Source organism: Podarcis filfolensis (genome assembly GCF_964270895.1).
Source record: "Podarcis filfolensis genome assembly, chromosome: 14".
NCBI classification, from domain to species: Eukaryota; Metazoa; Chordata; class Lepidosauria; order Squamata; family Lacertidae; genus Podarcis; species Podarcis filfolensis.
Window position 1 is genome coordinate 23,988,006 of NC_139616.1, and position 20,661 is coordinate 24,008,666.

At 42.8% G+C, this 20,661-nt stretch overlaps 1 protein-coding gene and 1 long non-coding RNA gene across 6 annotated transcripts; one reads left to right on the plus strand and one right to left on the minus strand.

The window, feature by feature from the left end:
* Positions 1-659: 659 nt before the first annotated feature.
* SPG21 (SPG21 abhydrolase domain containing, maspardin) lies at positions 660-20,205 on the minus strand. Of its 5 annotated transcripts, none has more exons than XM_083586969.1 (9): positions 19,854-20,205; positions 14,668-14,760; positions 7,138-7,299; positions 5,528-5,608; positions 4,156-4,301; positions 3,643-3,751; positions 3,231-3,338; positions 2,305-2,445; positions 660-1,368 (listed from the first exon to the last, which is right to left on the minus strand). In XM_083586969.1, the coding sequence occupies exons 2-9, from the start codon at positions 14,728-14,730 to the stop codon at positions 1,234-1,236; spliced, it is 945 nt and encodes a 314-aa protein (XP_083443095.1). In that variant the 5' UTR covers positions 14,731-14,760; positions 19,854-20,205; the 3' UTR covers positions 660-1,233. The 5 variants fall into 5 exon arrangements, with proteins under 5 accessions (XP_083443095.1, XP_083443092.1, XP_083443093.1 ...); XM_083586966.1 differs by having other exon boundaries at positions 19,791-20,107; XM_083586967.1 differs by having other exon boundaries at positions 19,748-19,870.
* On the plus strand, positions 9,864-12,996 carry LOC310749789. The gene is made up of 2 exons (XR_014541784.1): positions 9,864-12,336; positions 12,858-12,996. It is a non-coding gene; the product is annotated as an uncharacterized lncRNA (long non-coding RNA).
* Positions 20,206-20,661: the final 456 nt, after the last annotated feature.

Genomic DNA, 20,661 nt, shown 5'->3' on the forward strand with positions numbered 1-20,661 from the left:
AAAATCAGGAAGGCCACAGGTTCCCTAACTTTTGCCTTTGAGCTATGCATATGGAAAGAAAGCTGGATAGCCAAACTCTCCTCCTCAGCGTATCAACAGCTACAAGTTCACTGAAAGGAGGAGTTATCAGCTTCAGATTCTATACAGTGATTCTATACAGGCAGGGCCAACCAAGGCCCGGGGTTCATTCCAGTCAGCACAGATAGGATGGTCACCTCTTTGTATTTACCAACAGTATACTTTTCTTAAACTTGTCATGAAGTTTTGTATTTTTAAAAAAGTGCAAGCATAACATCTGGTTTTCAAATAAACTTATTTTTTTCCCTTAACCATTCCCCCCCTCTTTTTTTAATTAAACAATCATTGTATCTCATCAGATCCTGGGGTAACCACTAAATTGAGACGTTTGGGCTATTTGAAGTGTATTTATGGTACAGATCAGATTTTGTGAAGCTGGTGCCCTCCATGCGACTCCCATCAGCCCCAGCACATAATGGCTAAGACTGATGGGAGTTGTAGTTGAAAACACCCACAGAACACTCAGTTAAATGAAGCCCGATAGTCTTATATTTAAAATTCAAACAGAGTACCAAATATATGTTTATAGCTGTGTAGGCAGCACAGTTACTATGCACACTCCTGTTGATGGCAGAGGAGCCTTTTTTCCCAAACTGAATTTTTATTCAAAAAAAATTAGAAAGCAATACAATAAAAAACAAATGCGTTATAATCTCAAATTAAAGCATTAACTGGCAACCATATAAAAAGAAAAATAATAATAGCAATATTGGCACTTCAACAGAGTTTTTTAAACTAAATATCCTATGAATTGTAAGTGAACTTGCAGACATACATAATTCACTCATGATACATACATCCCCCTCTCTGCATGGATATATAAGATTATCCTCTTTAAGAACACAATCGTGAAGGCTTTGGTAGCAAAAGTTCATCCCAGACTGTTGTTTCTAAAACAAGTCATCCAAAGTGATACCCTTAACTCTTTTTTTTATAATCTGAATTCAGCTCATTTAAACAGTGATGTGACCGAGTGTCCGTAGTTGCATTTCATTTAATGAAATCAGTCCAACCTATTTTAAAGGACACAGTTCTAACCGGTTAAGTACTAAGGAATCAAGGCAAACTGAAAAAGATGCAATTGGATGGGAAGACTTCCAAAAGAAGAAGAAAAGGATAAGACCCTCTGGATGAAGATTCTGCGAGTCCCAAGGACTATGACTGCTGCTGCTGTTGCTCTTGCTCACTGCTGGCCTGGAGATTGGCTTTCTGGACTTCAAGTTCTTCTGCGCTGACCATGGAAGGGTCAATTGCGGCATATCTAGTACCGTGGAATTGAAGTAGGTGGATCTACAGAATAGGAAAAAATAGGCAAAGTGGCACAAATTCACCCTTTCCTGTAAGTCACAGCACTCTGTGATTATTTGTTTCATAGAATGTATACACCACTTGACTATAAAATGCAACAACCTCACAGCAGTTTACAAAAAGAATAAAAAGTTTTAAAACATTTTAAAAGTAGAACCAGTGATAAACTGAATGGCATTCTACATATCTGAGGTGGTTTGTCTTAACAGGAATGTTTTCAGTAGGCACTGAAAAGAGCCCAGTGAAGGTGCTTGCCTGGTGTCAATAGGCAGGGAGTTCCAAAGTGTAAAGACACTGTCACACTAAAAGATCTAGTTCTTGACAAATGCAGAACAAATATTGTATGGTGCCTGTAACAGTGCTTGTTCCACTTTTTACAAAAAAAGCAACAACCACAATCACTGCTGGTGCAAGCTCCACAAGTTTCACACCATCTGAAGGGTGTGCAGTCTTCTAGGAAGAGGCAGGAACCATTCCCAGAGGCAGCACAAGCCGAATGGAGTCAGCTCTATGGAGCAGCATATTTGAACAATGCCAGGCATGTCCATATAGCACCCAAACTCAATGACTCCAGGAGAGGAACATTTGGCAGTGCCACGAATCTTCTATTACCCTGTGTTTGGCGGTGGCCGGGGGGGGGGGGGGGATGGGGATATTTTCTTAAAACCCACAGCAGCATTCCTGCAGCCCAATAATAGAAACCTCTTGACCTTCCTTCCTTTTCTCTCCTTCATGCAACAAGTCTGCCTCCATTGCATGGGGATTTGTAATAATGCCCCCCCCCCCCAGCTTTACCCATCCTCTGATAATCCGTCAGCAATGTTAACACCACAATGCTTGCATAAACCCCTTTGGCAATGCAGGCAGAGCTCTGTGGTTTCCAAACAACAGCTGAGAAATTTAAAGCTACAGACTTACTTGGACATAGAGGTTTACTTCGGCACTCCTGCAAAGATATGGGAAATTGCCCCCTGTCTTGAGGTGAGCTCTCCTAGCATTGGGGTACAGCTTATACATCTCTTCTTTTGCTTCGGTGGAAAGAGCACTCTGGTCAAACACCTAAAAAAAAAAACAAGCATTCCATGCTAAGAACTGCCTGTAGATCCCATGCATTCTAACAGAGAGACTTTTTTCTGTTTAGAACAGGGGTGGCCCTCTACATTGTCAGTGAACTACAGCTCCCATCATCCCTTGCCTCTAGCCATTGGAGTTCAGCAACGTTTGTGGGGGCACAGGTTAGCCACTTGTGCTTTGTAAGTTCAGCTGTGCAACTCAATCTGCTGTTGACTGTCAAAGGCTCCTTGATAGCTCAGCCAGTAGAGCATGAGACTCTTAATTTCAGGGTCATGAGTCCCAGATGAAAAAGCTGCAGCTGAAAAGGGTCAACTGCAAATCCGCACACAGCTTTTAGTGAAAGAAAAATAGGTGATGCCAACTGACCTCAAGCCCCACACTTCCTACACCTTATTTAAACTCTCCTTCTGTATTCACTTTTAATGTGTTACAACATTTGATGCCAGAGAAGGAGTTGTGCTGAGCCATCGCTGTGTTGAAGGCACATCCACTTCCAATATGTTTGTTTACTCTGAAAAGCTCTGCAAACAGCCCACTATAAATTGCTACAGATTATGAAATGACAGCATCTGTCATTTATAAGTAGTACTATTATCCCAACTCTGATAACTGGAGAAAGTAGTCCTATAGGGACACAGCTATGTTTTAAAAATAGGCATGCTCTTGCTGATGTTCTCTCCGTTTCCAAAACTGGACCTTGCATCTTCCTAGAATGATGCTCAGTAAGTGTTCCTCTCCCAATCCCACATCCTAAATAAGAGGTAACTTACATCCATGATAGTCACAGGAATGTCTCTGATTTTATGAGGTTCCACGTAGGAATTTTGGCAGTTGAGGGTAAGTCTTGAAGCGAGCTCACTCTGACCCAGGCTTTCCAGCTTTCAGGAAAAATAAATTAATTTAAAAGAAGGTTGTGAATTTGTTTCAGTAAAGAAATAACCAAGCTTATCACAACCTCTGGGAGTCTGAAGCACATTTGCCCCACTCTTCACAGCCAAAGAGGCTCTCAGAACAGTCATAAGCAAGAATACGTTTAAAAAGGACAAACCATGCCTAAAGTTTAATGTGTAAAAGACATGGCACTGAAGGAAGAAAGGATGAAGGAAATAACCAATATTAGATGGGATTTTAGCATGCAAATCTTAAAGCAAAGTCTTACAACTCATGACTGGGAATCCTCACCCTATCAACCATGAAATCAATGCCATCAGCCATTTCGGTATCTACAGGACCAGATGCAAAATTCCCAAGGACAATTTTCTTCAGCATGAAGGCAGGCATTAGCCAAAAGCTGAAAAGAGAATTACAGAAAGGTCAATTTTTTTGTCACTTTCTCCTTCCTCCAGGAGCACTGGATTGTAATGAGAAACATTTTGTATAAACCGTACAAATGTTAAAACACAAGACATACTGAACTCCCTCGGCATTAAAGCATGTACTTGTGACTGCTTGCATTAATACAACAACAGAAGGGATTTTATATATATATATCATAACATTTATGGGCTCCGAAAGCTAATTCTAAGAAGTGGAGCAGTTCTTCCCTTTTTTAAATAACTGCTTTGCAAAGGCTAAGCTGTATTTGCCATAACTCTACCTAACCCAAAGTTCACAAACAGTAGGCAGGAAGTGGCCCTTACACCCATCTAAAGCACAACCCAAAACCTATATGTTTTGCCTACATACATCTCTCACCTGTTTGCCGTCCATGTCTGGTTGAAAATGGAGGTGTCGCTGAAAGCGTTGCACAGAATCAGAGACTGGACTCTGGGAGACTTGTGAGTGTATTCAGCAAATTTCTGAGCAAGGAAGCCCCCCAAGGAAGCACCAAAGACGTGAACCTAATTTTAAAAGTAAAAGATACCGCAATAAATAACAGCAACATCCTTTGGCTAACTGTTTTTATTAAGGCATTTTGTATGACATTTTGCATTCAAAAGCACTTGAAAGCTAGGCCAGTATTATGATTGTATTGCAGGTGGAAAGTGGAGAGAGACTGGCTTGCCGAAGACTACCTGGTGAGAGTCAATGACAGAGATGCATTTTAAACCAGGTGGTTTCTCGTTCATACTTTGCTCTTAAGGACTACGCCAGGAGTAGCCAATGTGGTGCTCTCCAGATGATGTTGGACTACAACTCCTATCATCCTCAACCACAGGCCATGCTGGTTGGAGTTGGTAAGAGTTGGAGTCCCAACAACATCTGGAGGGCACCACCAGGCTGGCTGCCCTTGCACTATGCCAAACCACAGGGGTGAGGAACCTTTTTCATCCCAAGGGTTGCATTCCCTTCTGGGCAACCAGGACAGTATAGTAGCCTGGTTTCTTTACACTCACACACCCCTCTCTGTCCTTCATCTAGGCAAGCAAGAGGCACTATTACAGTTCAGTGAAATATTCCTGCCAAGTGAAACACTCAAGGGGTGAAGCAAGACCAGTGAAGTGTGTGGCTTGGGGAAGAGTGCCAAGGGCTGGCTAGAGAGATTTGGGGGCATCGCAACCAGCTCCTGGGCCTGCGGTTTCCCAGGCCCTGCTATAATCACTCTCATGGTATTTTGTAGAGAAAGTTGTTCCAAATAAGATTATCCTCCCCATTTGGGATTTCCCAAAGTTTATCAATTACATTCATAGACAATGGTCCTCGCAGAAATAAAGTAAGGTCTACCAGACAGAAACGTATTTCCATTTTTCTATAAATCACCCTGGGGCCTTTTCGACGAAAGGTGGGCGGGGGGGGGGGGTATATAAATTCAAAAATAACTTATACTCTTTCACACACAGCTTATGCAAGCTTCCATTCAACAGCTATTATAAACCATTTTAGAGAAAATATATTTTGGAAGATTTATTACAATTTAAGAACAGCCAAGTCCTACCCAGAATATGCTGTTTACTTAGAAAAGGTCCTGGAAAAAAGCAACAAAAAAAATCAATCAATGGGGCTGGAAAATAACAGGAGAGGGCTCTCCTTTGTTGGAGCAATTAAGGTTATTCTGAATAAACTCTAGGCTTTTTACCTAACATTTCTATTGTAAGCACAGGCTATTTGTCAATCTCAGGGCACTAACTTTATCCAGCTGTAGATGGTCTAATAGTTTTCTGAATCCATCGCAGAACTCAAAAATTTCCCAGTAAACTGGATACTGCAACTAAGATTAGAAAGGTAGGTTAATAATGGTGACATGAACAAAGACAAAGATGTAAAAACATGCATTTTAACCCTCTTCACCAGTAAGCATAATTTAAGAACCAGCTAGCAACTTAGACACCTGCATCATATATGGGGAGAAGCCCACCTTGTACGAGGTCAAAGGATGCTATGAAGCAATCTGCAGCCCTTCAGATGTTGTTGGGTTCCCATCTGTCTCAACTAGAGCAGTCAACAGTAAAGCATTATGGCAGTTGCCGTCCAACAAGATCTGGAGGGCCAAAAGTTCCATACCCTTGTGATAAAACAAGCTCGACTGAAAACCCATTATTCTCCACATTATTTTCTGCCATCCAAGTCTGGATTTTCAATATTCAATGATTAATTTTTCATTCTTAGTTTTACCCACTAGCCCCATGGTTCCCAACGGGGCAATTTGATTTTTAAGGGGGGCAATTCAAGAATCAGTTATTAACAGTTAATGGCCTTTTAGTCTTCCTCCACATGAATAGGAGTTCACTTTTTGAATAATAAGAATTATATGTCATGGGGGGGCACCAGGATTTTAGAGATGCTTAGGTGGGGCATGGCCAAAGAAAAGTTGGGAACCACTGCACTAGCCCCTAGCCTCTTAAAGTTTTACCCACTGGCCTCTGAAAGGCAGCACTAATAGGGGGGAAATGCACAAGTTTGCACCCCCATCTACGCTTCAAAACAATTTCATTAGATGTAGTTACAGAAAAAGTCAGCCATAATCTACATTTTCAAGAAGTCTACTTATGTTCTCAAGCTGGTGCCTTCCAGATGCTTTGGTCTACAATTCCCATCAGCCTCAGCCAGTATAGCTGGGGCTGTTGGAAGCCACTGTCTATTTAGAGGACATTAGGTTGGGGAAGTTTATTCCGCTTTGTGATCATCATTAGGGCTTGAAGCTTTTTATAACAGTCCAGGGAGTGTAAGAAGCCCTGGAATCCAGAAGCTAAACCAACCTAGACTTTCCAGATGTCACCTGAGATTCACTATTTTCCAGTGGATGGGAGTTCCAAGAGCTTTGGTGACATGCATAAAATTAGCACATGGGAAAGAAGTGGGAGGGAGCCCCTGATCAATCTTCTATCACTACAGGGGAAAGATACGCATCTCCCAAGAGATGTATATCCTAAGTTTTAAGCCTCAGCTCTTAAGACGCTCTCTGTACTATAAGGCTGGAATTCTAATCTGAATTACCAAAAGGGATTAGATGGTGTTGACCCAGAGATATCCTGCCTTGGAGGAATGTTCTCTCATTAAATAAAACCACCAAGGTTAAATGTGATCTGAAAACCCTTAGTATCAAATTTCAGAGCAGGCTTTAGGGACAAAATATGCACTCAAGTAATGTAGGCACATGAAAAAGCTGCATGACCAGAATTCCAAAGGACAGGCTTGGACGGCTGTAGCTGAAATCTAGTACATTTCATACTGTTTTGAGAACATACATAAAAAGACAGATTTAACATTTGCTCAAATGCTGAGAATTTCAGGACTTACAGCAATGACTCTGTAACCCCATCCAGACAAGGCTAAAATCTGCTGGAAGAAAACATCAGCCGTTCCACTGACAGGTGGGAGAAATATAAGGGGGCACCGAATATTACGGGGTCCTGCATCATAGAGCGACCAAACTTTACTGTCATCGTCATCTACTATAATCTGTAAAATAAATGCAGAGAAGGTAAAAATGGCTTCTTCTAATGCACATAATAGTTTGTATTCCTTCAGCACAGCCATCACTGAATTCTGGGTGGTGGTATCATCAGGGCAGGATTTGGGGGGCAGATAACCATGGCACCAAATGAGCAGAATGAGCTCCCCAAATACTGGCTTAACACAATCTTAAGCAAAATTAATGCAGAGTAGCATCTAAAAAAAGGGGGGGGGAGAGACAGACAGACAGACAGACAGGCAGGCAGGCAGACAGACGGAATAAGACAATTAACTCCAGAGTCTAAATTTTTCTGCTACTCTGATTCCAGGAATCTCTTCTCTGCTTTACATTTAAAAACAGGCTGCTTGCAAAGTAGTCTTAGCTTGTCGCGTCTTAGGTTTACACAGCCTACTGAAACACATCTGGAGGCAGAAGAAGTGCAACTGTGAAATATAACCAGTTGCTTTTCAACCAGCTCCATGAAACCAGCCATTTGGCTGCTTTGCTTTGATTCTGTGTAAGCCACACAACCTGCCACTGCAAGGTATTATCCACATGTAACATGCACAATCCTTTGCAAGATCCTGTCATGCAAAGAGATGAAATAATTAATGGCTTTGCCATGCCCACTCCAGACTGGGCTTCAAAAAGAGCTTTATAAAAAAATGATTTCCCTCCCTTCTTTCTGACTGTTTAGACTCCTCCAGACAATACTGTTGTGGATCCAAATCTGCCTTCCCCCACCCCAAAATGGTCACAGGCCAAAGCAAAGTTAATCTACTCAATACGCATGTCATACGCCAACGCAGAAGAGCAGGCATGGAACTCAATCATGTGAGCATCAGGACATTCTGCTTTGGAACAGATCCAAGTTAGAAAAGACGTAAGCAAATCTAAAATATTCAGAAGTCAGACTTTCTCTGCTCTCCCAACGCGTCATCACCAAATCATGAGACTGAAAAAATATTGGGGGATGGAAAGAGAGTGGTTTTGCTCTTCAAGCTTCAGAGGAAAGAAACATGCAGCTGGCTTCCTTTTTTAGACACTGCAGGTTGAGCAAGGAAACAAGACTCTTTCAGCAGCCATTTTGGATCCAAAACCACTCTGAATATGAAGGAGTCGCTCAGATAAGAAAATAATTGGTTAATGCATGCATGTAAAACACCTACACCATGGGTTGCCAATGTGGTGCCCTCCAGATGTTATAAAACTACATTTTCCTTAATCCCTGGCCACTGGCCATGCTGACTATGACTGATGAGATTGGAAGACCAAGAATGTCTATAGGGCACCACTTTGACCAACCTGGACGTACATTCATTAAAATGGGAATGGCTGCTCTGTGGCCTTCCAGATGTTGAATTCCACCTCCCATCAACCCCAGTTAACCTGGCCAATAGTCAAAGATGATGGGAACCATAATCCAGAAACATTTGGAGAGCCACCCCAAATGAAAAGATGGGCACAATTCATTGCATGTCAACTTAGAAGTAAATCCCATTAAGTTCAATAGAACTTGCCCCTGAGTGTATAGCCCAAAGTAATTTTTTTAAAAAAATTGCTTTGGCTTTAATATGAACATTGCTCTGAAGATGGGTCACAATCATAAACTAACCATGATATTAGAAGTGCTTTAACTTTACTCCTTAAGATTTACTGAAGCACATTCTGTGTCTGCTTTACCCAGGAATGTTTAGTGCAATAAGCTCCAGGTTTTTCTAACAATCTCTTCACCTCCAAGAGGATAAAAATATATATGGGTGAAATCCAATTGTGGTGTTCCTTGCAGTCCCCTCCATGCTCCAAAGATCTGTTCTGGAGGATTCAGTGATCCTCCAAAACAGATAAAGGGGAATGGAAGGCAAACCTTGTTGTGTCCAGATGGAATTTCATTGGATCTTGCCCTATGTCAGGGGTCAGCAACCTTTCTCAGCAGTGGTCCGGTCCACCGTCTCTCAGACCATGTGGTGGGCCGGACTATATTTTGAAATAATAATAATAATAATAATAATAATAATAATAATAATAAACGAATTCCTATGCCCCACAAATACCCCAGAGATGCATTTTAAATAAAAGGACACATTCTACTCATGTAAAAACACGCTGATTCCCAGACTGTCCACAGGCTGGATTGAGAAGGCGATTGAGCTGCATCTGGCCCCTGGGCCTTAGGTTGCCTACCCCTGCCCTACATGTTTACTCTCAATACAGTATTCCTTAACATGCATAAGGGAAACCCTCACCCTATGTTTAAGTCAATTACAAAACCCACATTAATTTATCTGATTGCAGATTACACCAAAATCTTCTGTGTATAAAAATGTCCAGTTTATTCAATCATTGTCAAGTTAGTTGAACTTCTCTAGCTGGAAACAATAGCACAAATTCAGCTGTTCCTCCTCCACCACCACCACACAACGCCTCTATTAACATCTGAAAGGAAAGCAGCTGGCAAAACCTTAAGAGCTGGTTGGCTAGATGTCTCTGGTCTGCAGTAAAAGCTGTACTTGAGGAAGCATGTGAAAGATCACATGTTGCTAGTAAATCTTGCACTGTTCACCTAAAACAAAAAAGACTCAGAGATAATCCTAAACAGGGCTGCATGCCAGAAATCCAATACAAGTGAAAAGTGTCCTTTTCACTTTCATGTTCTAAAAGAGAACTTTTTCTTTCTTTTTTTCTTTTTTTATATTAACAAGATGAGAATTTCCTGTAGAGGTGCACCCCACTGAACAGAAGTGCTTGAATGCAGGTCTACTCAGCATACAATATTAGCCCTGATTCATACTATCTTTTCTAACCACAAACCACCCATGAGATTTCAGCCTGTACATTCCAGACAGCCAAAAGATTCTCTGAATGCATGCTCACTGCTGAGATGATAGAGTTCACCACATCACATGATGCTAACTGTTTTCTGGACATGCCGTAACCCAGTGGCTGAACATGTTCTTTGATGCAAAGGCTCCCATGTTCAATCTTTGGCATCTTCAGATAGGGTGTGGAAAGACCCCTGACTGATATCCTAGAGGGCCACTGCTGCCTACCTAATCTACACTTTTCAAAATAGGATGCAAAGCAAAACGGAACCATCATCCTCTGAAATCCCCATTTCTCCAAATTCTGCAATGCAGTTCTCCAGCTAAGTAATGTGTACAAAAATGCATATCTAGGGTAAAATATGCATATAAATGCATAGGTAAAAGGTAAAGGTAAAAGACCCCTGGACAGCTAAGTCCAGTCAAAGGTGACTATGGGGTTGCTGTGCTCATCTCACTTTCAGGCCGAAGGAGCTGGCGTTTGTCCACAGACAGCTTTCCGGGTCATGTGACCAGCATGACTAAACTGCTTCTGGTGCAACAGAACACTGTGACAGAAACCAGCACACACGGAAACGCCATGTACCTTCCCACCACAGTGGTACCTATTTATCTACTTGCACTGGCATGCTTTCGAACTGCTAGGGAGGCAGGAACTGGGACAGAAGAACAGGAGCTCACCCCATCATGCGGATTCGAACCACCAACCTTCTGATTGGCAAGCCCAAGAGGCTCAGTGGTTTAGACCACAGCACCACCCCCATTAGCGAAAATAACATACAAAAAGTGCATAATATGAGGGAAAGTGGCTTTGCAAAAAAGTGTTTATTAACAGGAAATCACACTCAAATGCTGATGAATTTTCAGGAGGACTTAAAAAAAAATAATCATCAACTGATACAGAAATGTGGAAAACTGAACTTAAGAATGAAAAAATGAGAAACTGAGAAAAACTGAAAGTGACAGATTTGCTCATTGATACCATTGAGTCATATGATACAGATTCCTACAATTCACCACAATGAGCACATCACCCAGATTTGAAAAATAAACCTCTCTCTGGAATAGCAGTTGGTAGAGCAGGAGTCTCTTAATCTCAAGGTCGTGGATTTGAGCCCATGCTGGGCAAAAGATTCCTGCCTGCACTGCAGGGGGTTGGGCTAGATGACCCTTGAGGTCCCTTCCAACTCTACAATTCTATGATTCTAAGTATCACAATAATGTTGGTTCCATGCTTTCAAGGAGTCTTACTGTGATTATTCAGCTAAGCAATAATTATTTGCACAGCTGCGATTCAGGTTGATGAGAAGCATGTTAAGGAAGATGCCAGGTATTTCGTAACAGAACAAATACTCCATCTTGTTGTAGTTTTATTTTCTGCAGCCAGGGAGGGCAGGGCATTCAAATTAATTCCAGTCTGAAGTGATGAGCAGAAGCAGCTGTGATGTTTTTATTCTCTCTCCTCCTGTGGGCGCAGGGCAGAGTTCTCCACAGGGAAGGCATGCTCACACACATCTCATCACACTACCTTCCCTCTCTGTGGCTGCTATGCTTTGTAGAAAGACAGCATTACTCAAGGGAGACATTGGCCTCAGACACCAACGGCTATTGCTTCATAGAAAATTCCCGTAGGTCTGCAATATGCACCATTTACAACCGTTGGGTTGTGGTCCAACAGAATGAGCTCAGGCTTGCAAGAGAGGTTAAAGATAATATAAAAAGGTTTCTTCGGCTACGTCCAAAGTAAGAGGAAGAACAAGCAAGTGGTAGGTCCTCAGAGTGGGAAGATGGAGAAATGCTATTGGGCAACAGAGAAAGGTGGAACTACTCAACACCTACTTTGCCTCTGTCTTCACCCAAAAGGAAAGTGATGCCCAACCTGGTGATAACAGAATAAATGATGTAAGGAGGGAGCTGCAACCCATGATAGGAAAAGAGGTAGTAAGGGAACACCTAGCTACTTTAAATGAATTCAAATCTCCAGGGCCTGATGAGCTGCACCCAAGGGTACTAAAGGAGCTTGTGGATGTAATTTCAGAGCCTTTGTCTATTATCTTTGAGAATTCTTGGAGAGTAGATGAGGACCCTACAGACTGAAGGTGGGAAAATATTGTCCCCATCTTCAAAAAGGGGGGAAAGGAAGACCCAGGTAACTACTGACCGGTGAGCTTGACATCAATACCAGGGAAGGTCCAGAACAGATAATTCAACAGTCGGTCTGTGAGCATTTAGAAAAGGATGCTGTGATTACTAAGATCTAGCATGGGTTTCTCAAAAATAAGTCATGCCAGACCAATCTGATTTCTTTCTTAGATGGAATAACAAATTTGGTGGATCAGGGAAATGCTGTGGATGTAGTGTATCTTGATTTCAGTAAGTCCCCCATGATATTCTTGCAAGGAAGCTGATAATATGTGGGTTGAACGAGGTAACAGTTGGTGGATTTGTAGCTGGTAGACTGACCAAACACAGAGTACTCATTAATGGTTCCTAGTCATCCTGGGAAAAAAGTGGCAAGTGGGGTGCCACAGGGTTCTGTCCTGGGCCCTTTGATGTTCAACATCTTTATAAATGGCTTGGATGAAGGAATTGAGGGGATGCTCATCAAATTTGCAGATGACACCAAACTGGGAGGGGTAGCTAATGTTGCAGAAGACAGAATCAGAATTCAAAATGACCTTAACAGATTGAGAACTGGGTGCAAGCTTAACAAAATGAATTTCAATAGGGACAAATGTAAGGTTCCGCACTTATGCAGGAAGAATTAGATGAACAAATATAGAATGGGGGACACCTGTCTTACGAGCAATGAATGTGAAAAGGATCTTTGGGTCTTGGTGGGCCAAAAGCTTAACATGAGTCAACAGTGTGATGCAGCAGCAGCAGCAGCAGCAAAAAAAAAAAAAAAAAGAGGTAATGCTATTCTAGGCTGCATCAATAGAAGTATTGTGTCCAGATCAAGGGAAGTAATAATACCACTATTCTGCCTTGGTCAGACCACGTTTGGAATACTGTGTCCAATTCTGGGCACCACAATTTAAGAAGGATGTTGACAAGCTGGAATGTGTGTAGGAGGGCAACCAAGATGATCAAGGGTCTGGAAACTAAGTCTTATGAGGAGCGCTTGAAGGAACTGGGTATGTTTAGCCTGGAAAAGAGGAGACTAAGAAGAGATATGATAGCCATCTTCAAATATCTGAAAGGCTGTCACATGGAGGAGGGAGCAAGCATGCTTATTTTCTCCTGCTCTAAAGGGCAGGACTCGAGTCAATGGCTTCAAGTTGCAAGAAAGGAGATTATGACTAAACATTCAGAAAAACTTTCTGACAGTAAGAGCTGTTCAGCAGTGGAACAGACTCCCATGAGAGGTGGTGGACTCTTCTTCCTTGGAGGTTTTTAAACAGAGGTTGGATGGCCATCTGCCATTGCTTTACAGAGGGTTGGACTGGATGACCCTTGGGTCCCTTCCAGCTCTAAGATTTTATTATTCTAACTTGCTTCTAGTTTGTGGTGTGGAAGCCTGTACAGCTGTTAGTTCGGCAGCACCACTATAAGGCCTTTGCAGGCACGCTATGGGACCATGATCTCCAGAGAGCCACATGAAGTGGGAGGGAAAGAGTTTAGACAGCTTGGTTTGGGTTGCAAGAAGGAAGGAACATATGTTTCTAGTAGGGCTGAACCAATCTGTAAATTTTGGTACCTCTCTGTTTCTTATTTTTCTAACCTTAAATTCAGCTCGCCACATTTCCGCTTCAGTTTGCCATCTTATATATATTTTTTTAATCCTCAGTAATTTTTTTCAGCAATTTAATGTACATTTGTCCTTGGCAAACACTTTTTTATATGAAGTTATGCACAACAGACCTATTGCTACAAACAATATGCATTGTATGTGTTGTTGTTTTTTGTTAATATCTGTATTTTTACACACTTCCCTCTAGTCTAATCTATGCAACTGTACATTTTTTTTTATCAGAGAACTTCTATGGCAAAATGTGGATTCAAAGGAAGGGCAAACTGGGTAGATTCACAGTAAAAAAATACAAAACAAACCAAATTTCTCCATCTTTGGTTTCCGGGGGGGGGGGGGGCTATATATATATTTCTTAGACCTCTTTACCTCTGTATGGTATGAGTCTTCTGGAATAAGGAAAAATGCAATTTTGTTGATGCTTCGATCCTGGAATTGCTGCTCTTAATCCCCAGAAGGCAACAATAATTTTCTGTATGGGAAGTCAACCCAGCAAGGCCAGGATTTATGGGCTTGCCCACATACTACAAATTATATACAAACATTGCAGAAAATTCCACACATGTAATATGGACATACAGAACATAGGTGTCTATGGACCTGATATACATTTTGAGTTCTAGGGTCCTGCTAATTATGCCCCTGAGTTTGCAATTAAGGATCAAGTAAACAGCACCAGAAGATCCCTCGTATACATGTCCTTGGGATCAGAGGGAAAATCAATCAATCAATCATATATTCCATCCTTCCTCCCAAATGAGCACAGGCCCAGGGCAGCAAGAATTAAAAACTGGACCTACCTTTTTTAGAGGAACTGTACTTCTGAACCAGTTATAGTCAGGAGAGATTTTAATCTCTCCCATGGTGGTAACGAACCCAAGGTAAAGAAAAACCTGAAAACACAAGAGGGGAAATGTTTCAGACAAAGTAAATAAAATGTAGGATCACTTAAAATACTTGAGGGAATTTCTTCAGGGTAAACCTGCTTTCAGGCCCCATCAGTTTATTATTCTTCCCTTCAGATTTACTTAATTACTTGTGCACAACTGGAAACCACCAAGAAAAATTCTGGAACTAGAAAGGGTGGAAAAGATAAGGAAGTTCAATTTGGAAGCGATTTAATACATGTTTTCTAGTTAGATGGCACAAGGGAGCTGAGAGACCAACTGCCTCTTCCTAAAAATAAAATACAACTGCTGCTGAAGGACCAACTGTGCATAACAGAAGATGATCCACTGTTGTAGCTCCATGTAGGCCAAACAGTATGGGAAATAAGGCACATTTTGGTGAGGATTATGGGTCAAAGCCTTGCAGAGTGTTAACAAGCAAAATGGCACAGCAGAAACCTTAACATGAAACCAGTATTTTGGCTATACATTGTAAATAGAGTTGTGCACCTTGCACAATTCCACATTCCTAAGAATCAATCTCAAGCACTCCTCCCAGGACACAACAAGCATTTTATATTATGAAAGTGTGCTTAAAAATGCACAGGCAGTATTGCAAAACTCTCCAGGGTTTCAGAAGATGGTGCTTCCAAGCACCTCTCTCACAGCCTCTAGGTCATTTCCCCCTCACACTCCCCTTTCCTAATTCCAAACTCTCCAAATTCTGCAGACATTCGACAGTCAAATCCAGAATGTGAATTCAGCAAAACATTGCAAAATACTGTTCACAGGCTGTGTTGACTTGCACAGCCTCTTTGGACGCAGAGCTTCGTCGGTCAAAGTTTCCCAGGCACGAATACGACTGACCTTGAACATATTTGTATTACAGCCATGTAATATGCCCTGCGCAAAACCTGGGGCCCAAGAAAATGCCTAAGAGGAAGCATCTGCTTACCCAATCTAAGGGCACAATAAAAATGAATCTGCACAGTGGTTAGGAGTTAGGCAGCATACACACCATACATTTAAAGCACACTGCTTCCCCCAAAGAACCTTGGGAACTGTAGTTTGTTAAGGGTTTGGGAATTGTAGCTCTGTGGGAGGGTAAATTACAGTTCCCATTATTCTTTGGGGGAAACCATGTGCTTTAAATGTATGCTGTGAACACTGCCTTACTTTGGAGCTACAACCACCCCACAGTTTCTCTTTTTGTCACCTATGATTTAATACTACCGATGACATCTTGGAACACAACGTAGCAAATAGTTCAAGGCATATTGGTAGAGAAGAATTAAAAGTGGAGGAACTAACTAATTCACCAACATTCAGTGCTACCCCGGGCCTTGAGACTTCTACAGGTGCAGACAATGTTATGTCAGACAATTCACAAAACCAAGCCCTCAAAACCACCTGCTCCTTACCATTTAGGAAGTTAGATAACATCTCAATTAAAACCAGCAATAAAATTCTCAAAACATCACTTTCTATAAAAGACAGATGTACCAAACCTAAACTGGAAAATACTTATGTGGAAAAACATTTCATGCATGCAGTACAATTAAAAGGCTGTGCTGTTGTTTTATTCCTCTGTTTTAGCCACAAATCTTCTGTTGATCACTTAAGTATGGAGTGAAGCACAGTCAGCTATTCTTCCTGGTTATAACTTATACTGTACAGCCCTTCATCCTTACAACTCAAGAATGGTTTCGGACCCAAGTTTTAAAGGGATTATTTCCAACTTCCATCAACAACTAGTTAAGCTCCAAGTACTGCAACCCTCTGAAAAGACTTGTAATCCAGATCATAGGATAGACCCAAAGGATTTTTATTCGTTTACTCGTGCATTCCATACTCTCGAGTCAAAGGTAGAAACCAGAAAGATTTTCGATATTAGATTTTAGATGCTTCAGAACATTCACGTGCTCTATAGTGTGCAAAGACACCGGACTTTGTACATGGCTTTGAACAGATATAGCACCAAAATATTGATTTGTTGCTGTGGGATGCATGGAACAGTCTCTAACACAGAGATTTACAGTATTGGGTGCAGCTAGGCAACTCCGTGGGTACATGGCAATAAGCTCCCACTTCCACCCCCATAACCCAGGCTCCGTGGCCAAATGCTGCCCTCCAGACCTCTCCATTTGGTTCTTGGAAGTCTCCCCATGGCATACCCCTCATTGACCCTGCTTCACACCCCAGGTGTTTCTGCCTGGCCGGAAGGTATCTATTAACAAAGGTAATGCCCCTTGCTTGCCTAGACAGAAGATGAATGGGGGTAGGGGTGTATGTTTAGAAAGTGCAAATGTAAAATTTACATGTATTGCTGTACCTACTTTTTATCTTTTGTTCTGCCCCACAACTGGCATACTTCCCCCCACCCCAAAAGTTACCCAGAAGGGAATGCAGGACCTGAGAAAGGTTTCCCACCCATCATAGCCTTCCCCAGCATCATCACATCGCCCTGAACAAACTCATCAGCTGCATTGGAATCCAGGAATAAAGAACCCAAATTTCACCACCATCACTACAGCACTCTCCCCACTTGCGAGTTTCAGGAGCTGGCATTCAGAGGCATCCTGCCCCCAACACAGAGGTAATATTTCCTTCCAATTCATCCCAAGAAAGGCCCTAGAATATGTCGTGTATGTATTGGGTATATACATATTTTGTATAACAACGAAGTTATGAGATAGATTTTCATCAAGCACCAATTTTGAAAAGCACAGCGTAAATGTAATAAACCAATCCATTTCATTTGGAAGCCCAGAGTTTGTTTTGTAAAAGTCCTTGGTATTACACCTGGCTCACTTCTTCTTGGGCCCTGAACTCCCATCACTGGGCTTTGTTAGCTGAAGCTCCATCTTTTCATTCTTACCGGGCTTCAAATATTCATTTGATCACTGTACAATCCTACGCATATATACTCAGAAGTAAATCCCACTGAGTTCAGTGGAACTGTCTCTGGTGCATTTAGGTTTGCAGCCTTACACCACAGTCCTAACACCCTGATCATTGATGCCAGAGGGGTAGGACATAGCGAAGGTGATCCTCGTGTCAACCACAGCTGGTGGAGTGGGAGTGGCTGTACTGCTGCTGCAGCCCCTGCTGCAGGCAGAAAAGTACCATCGGCAGCAGCCTACATACAGAAAGACCTGAAATGGGGTGTTGGCAGATTTGAACGCAAAGCCCCACAGATCCTCTGAGGGGACCAATACTTTTAGGCCAAACTTTGACCTGTGGGGGAGAGGGAGGAACACTTTTCTCCCACCTTGGCCAGCACAAGCCAGCAGGGCTTCCGATGCAGTAGCTACTTTACCTGCTGCTGCCTGGCTCAGGTTTGCTCTAAAAAGGTTGTTTTTGATGTTTGTTTCTGTAAGTTGCTCTAAGTAGCTTTTGTGGAAAAACAACTAAAAAACAATAACAAAGACACCCCTAGATTGTCCAGGCAGCAGATTTCAACTTTTAAGTTTATTTCGAGTAAGAGCACTTAAAAATATATCAAACTTCAAAAAAACAGCACAATCTTTGAAGAGGCATTCTCACACACATAAAAGGGAAGGTCTCTTCCAGAAACCTGCCACGACACGTGTGCTTTACTATATATACACGTAGCACTGCTGTGTGTGTGCAGGGAGCTTGGTGTGCAAGTAATGTTTGGGTGAACTTTAAAGCTGAAATTTATGCAACACAGGATCAAGTCTTGCATAGTTCAATGGCGCTTTCACTCTCCCACTGTAAACCAGTTTTTGTTTTCTTGGTTATATGATTTTGCTTTCCATAAATGTATAAGATAAAACATATTTACCTCCTACTTTTCTGCATAAACATACAATTATAGCTTCCCCACCAAGTCTTTGGCTTAATCCATTGGGTTGCAATGCTAACCCCGCTTGTCTGAGAGTAGGCCCCACTGAATTCAAATGTATTTACATGTGAGCAGGTGTGGTTTGGATTGCACACACAGTCCTCAACCCTTACTGGAAGTAAGCCAGAGCAGCAGTAACAGGTCTCCTCAATATTCTTCACTTTTCCTCCCCTTCTCTCTTTCCACTGCCCTCTCTTTCAAAGTCATAGACTGTATGCTGCTCAGGGCAGAGGCCTGTGTTTTTCCTTACATTATTCTGTTAAACACTATGGATACTTGCTCGTATAAAGAGTGCACAGGCACTCCAAATGTGTGTTAAGAGTTAAGAGCTGTCACCTGATTAAAGAAAGCACAATAAATTACATCTACACACCAACAACAAAGTGCTTGTTAAAAAAAATCATAAACTTTGTGAGTATAAAGCAACCATGTTTACAAGGCATTACAAGGCACATTGCAAAGTTAAATGCATCCCCCCATTTCCCACTGCCGCCTTTTTGCGCAGGACCTCCCCCCTCCACAGCTTAGCCCTTTTCCCAACCTCCCCTTCCTGAAAAATATACAGTGGTACCTCGGGTTAAGTACTTAATTCGTTCCGGAGGTCCATTCTTAACCTGAAACAGTTCTTAACCTGAGACACCCCTTTAGCTAATGGGGCCTCCTGCTGCTGCCGCACCGCCGGAGCACGATTTCTGTTCTCATCCTGAAGCAAAGTTCTTAACCCAAGGTACTACTTCTGGGTTAGCGGAGTCTGTAACCTGAAGCGTCTGTAACCTGAAGCGTATGTAACCTGAGGTACCACTGTAAATATTATCATTTCCACATCAGCTATCTACAACAAGCTACCCACCACAGAATACTTTAGACTCACTGTTTAGGTAAATGCGCACACCCCCTTCCCTCCAGAGAACTTCCCTCTCCCACCTCCCTTCGCCTGCATTCTCACAACAACCCTGCGAGGTAGTCCAGACTGAGAAGGCGAGTTTCGTGGCTCGGTGAGGGATTTCTGAACCCGTCGCCGTTCCTGCGCGCTCTTAACCGCTTCCACCACGCGCACTCTCAAATTAACAGCAGTTAGTTAATTAACAGCACCTTACTCGCCATAACTACCCCTTGAAAACTTACTTCCCTCATCTACAGGAGGAGGTAACAACAGCAATACACGCACCTCCTCACTGTACCCCATCGACCTCACTGAGGTCCCGAGCCTTTGATCCCCTCCATTTCTTACCGGATCTTCCACAGGGCGGAGCGGGGGGTGTTGAGGGATAGCCCAATATCGTATTCCCCCCCTCCTCTTCTCACGTCAGTGGTATCTTCCCAGCCCCCTCCGCCGCCGCCGTCGCCTCTTCCTTGTCCCGCGGCGCCCTCAAGCAGCCAACCCCGCTGCTCTCCCGCCCCCGCCTCCCAAGCGGGCGGGGCGCGGGCCAACGGCGCACGCCAATCACTCGACGTCACACACCCCCTAAAAGGGGCAAGGACCCGATGGAAGGAGCCTGAGCTCGACAGGCTCCATAGCTACCGAGGCGGAAGGGCTCCTGTCACGTGATTTGAAGAAATGAGTGGGACGGGGGAAATCACTTTACGCGCAAGCGCACACGGGGCCGGGGAGGGAGCAAACGTCTGGCGTTGTGGTTGGAGGAACTACAACTCCCATGAGCCCCAGCCAGTAAGGCCAATAGGTAGAGATGATGGGAACTGGAGTCCAGCAACAGGCCCACAGGGTATTGTCTCACCTCCCCCCCCCCAACAATTTAAAATGTCGAATACATGTTATTTATTTGTTTTATTGCGTTTATATCCTGACTTTTCTCCAGGGTGTTCGCACACGATTCTATCAACCACCCCTTTATTTTAAAATCCGCACAATAGTCCTGTGAGGTAGGTTGGGGTAAGATATAGTTATAGTATATGGCCCAGGGGCTCCCAGTAGGCGCTCTGGCTCAGTTATGCTTGAATCAGTTTTTCCTCGCAAAAACCCTGTGAGGCCGGTTAGGCTGGGGCAGATAGTGACGGGTTCGGGGGCACCCGGCAAGCTT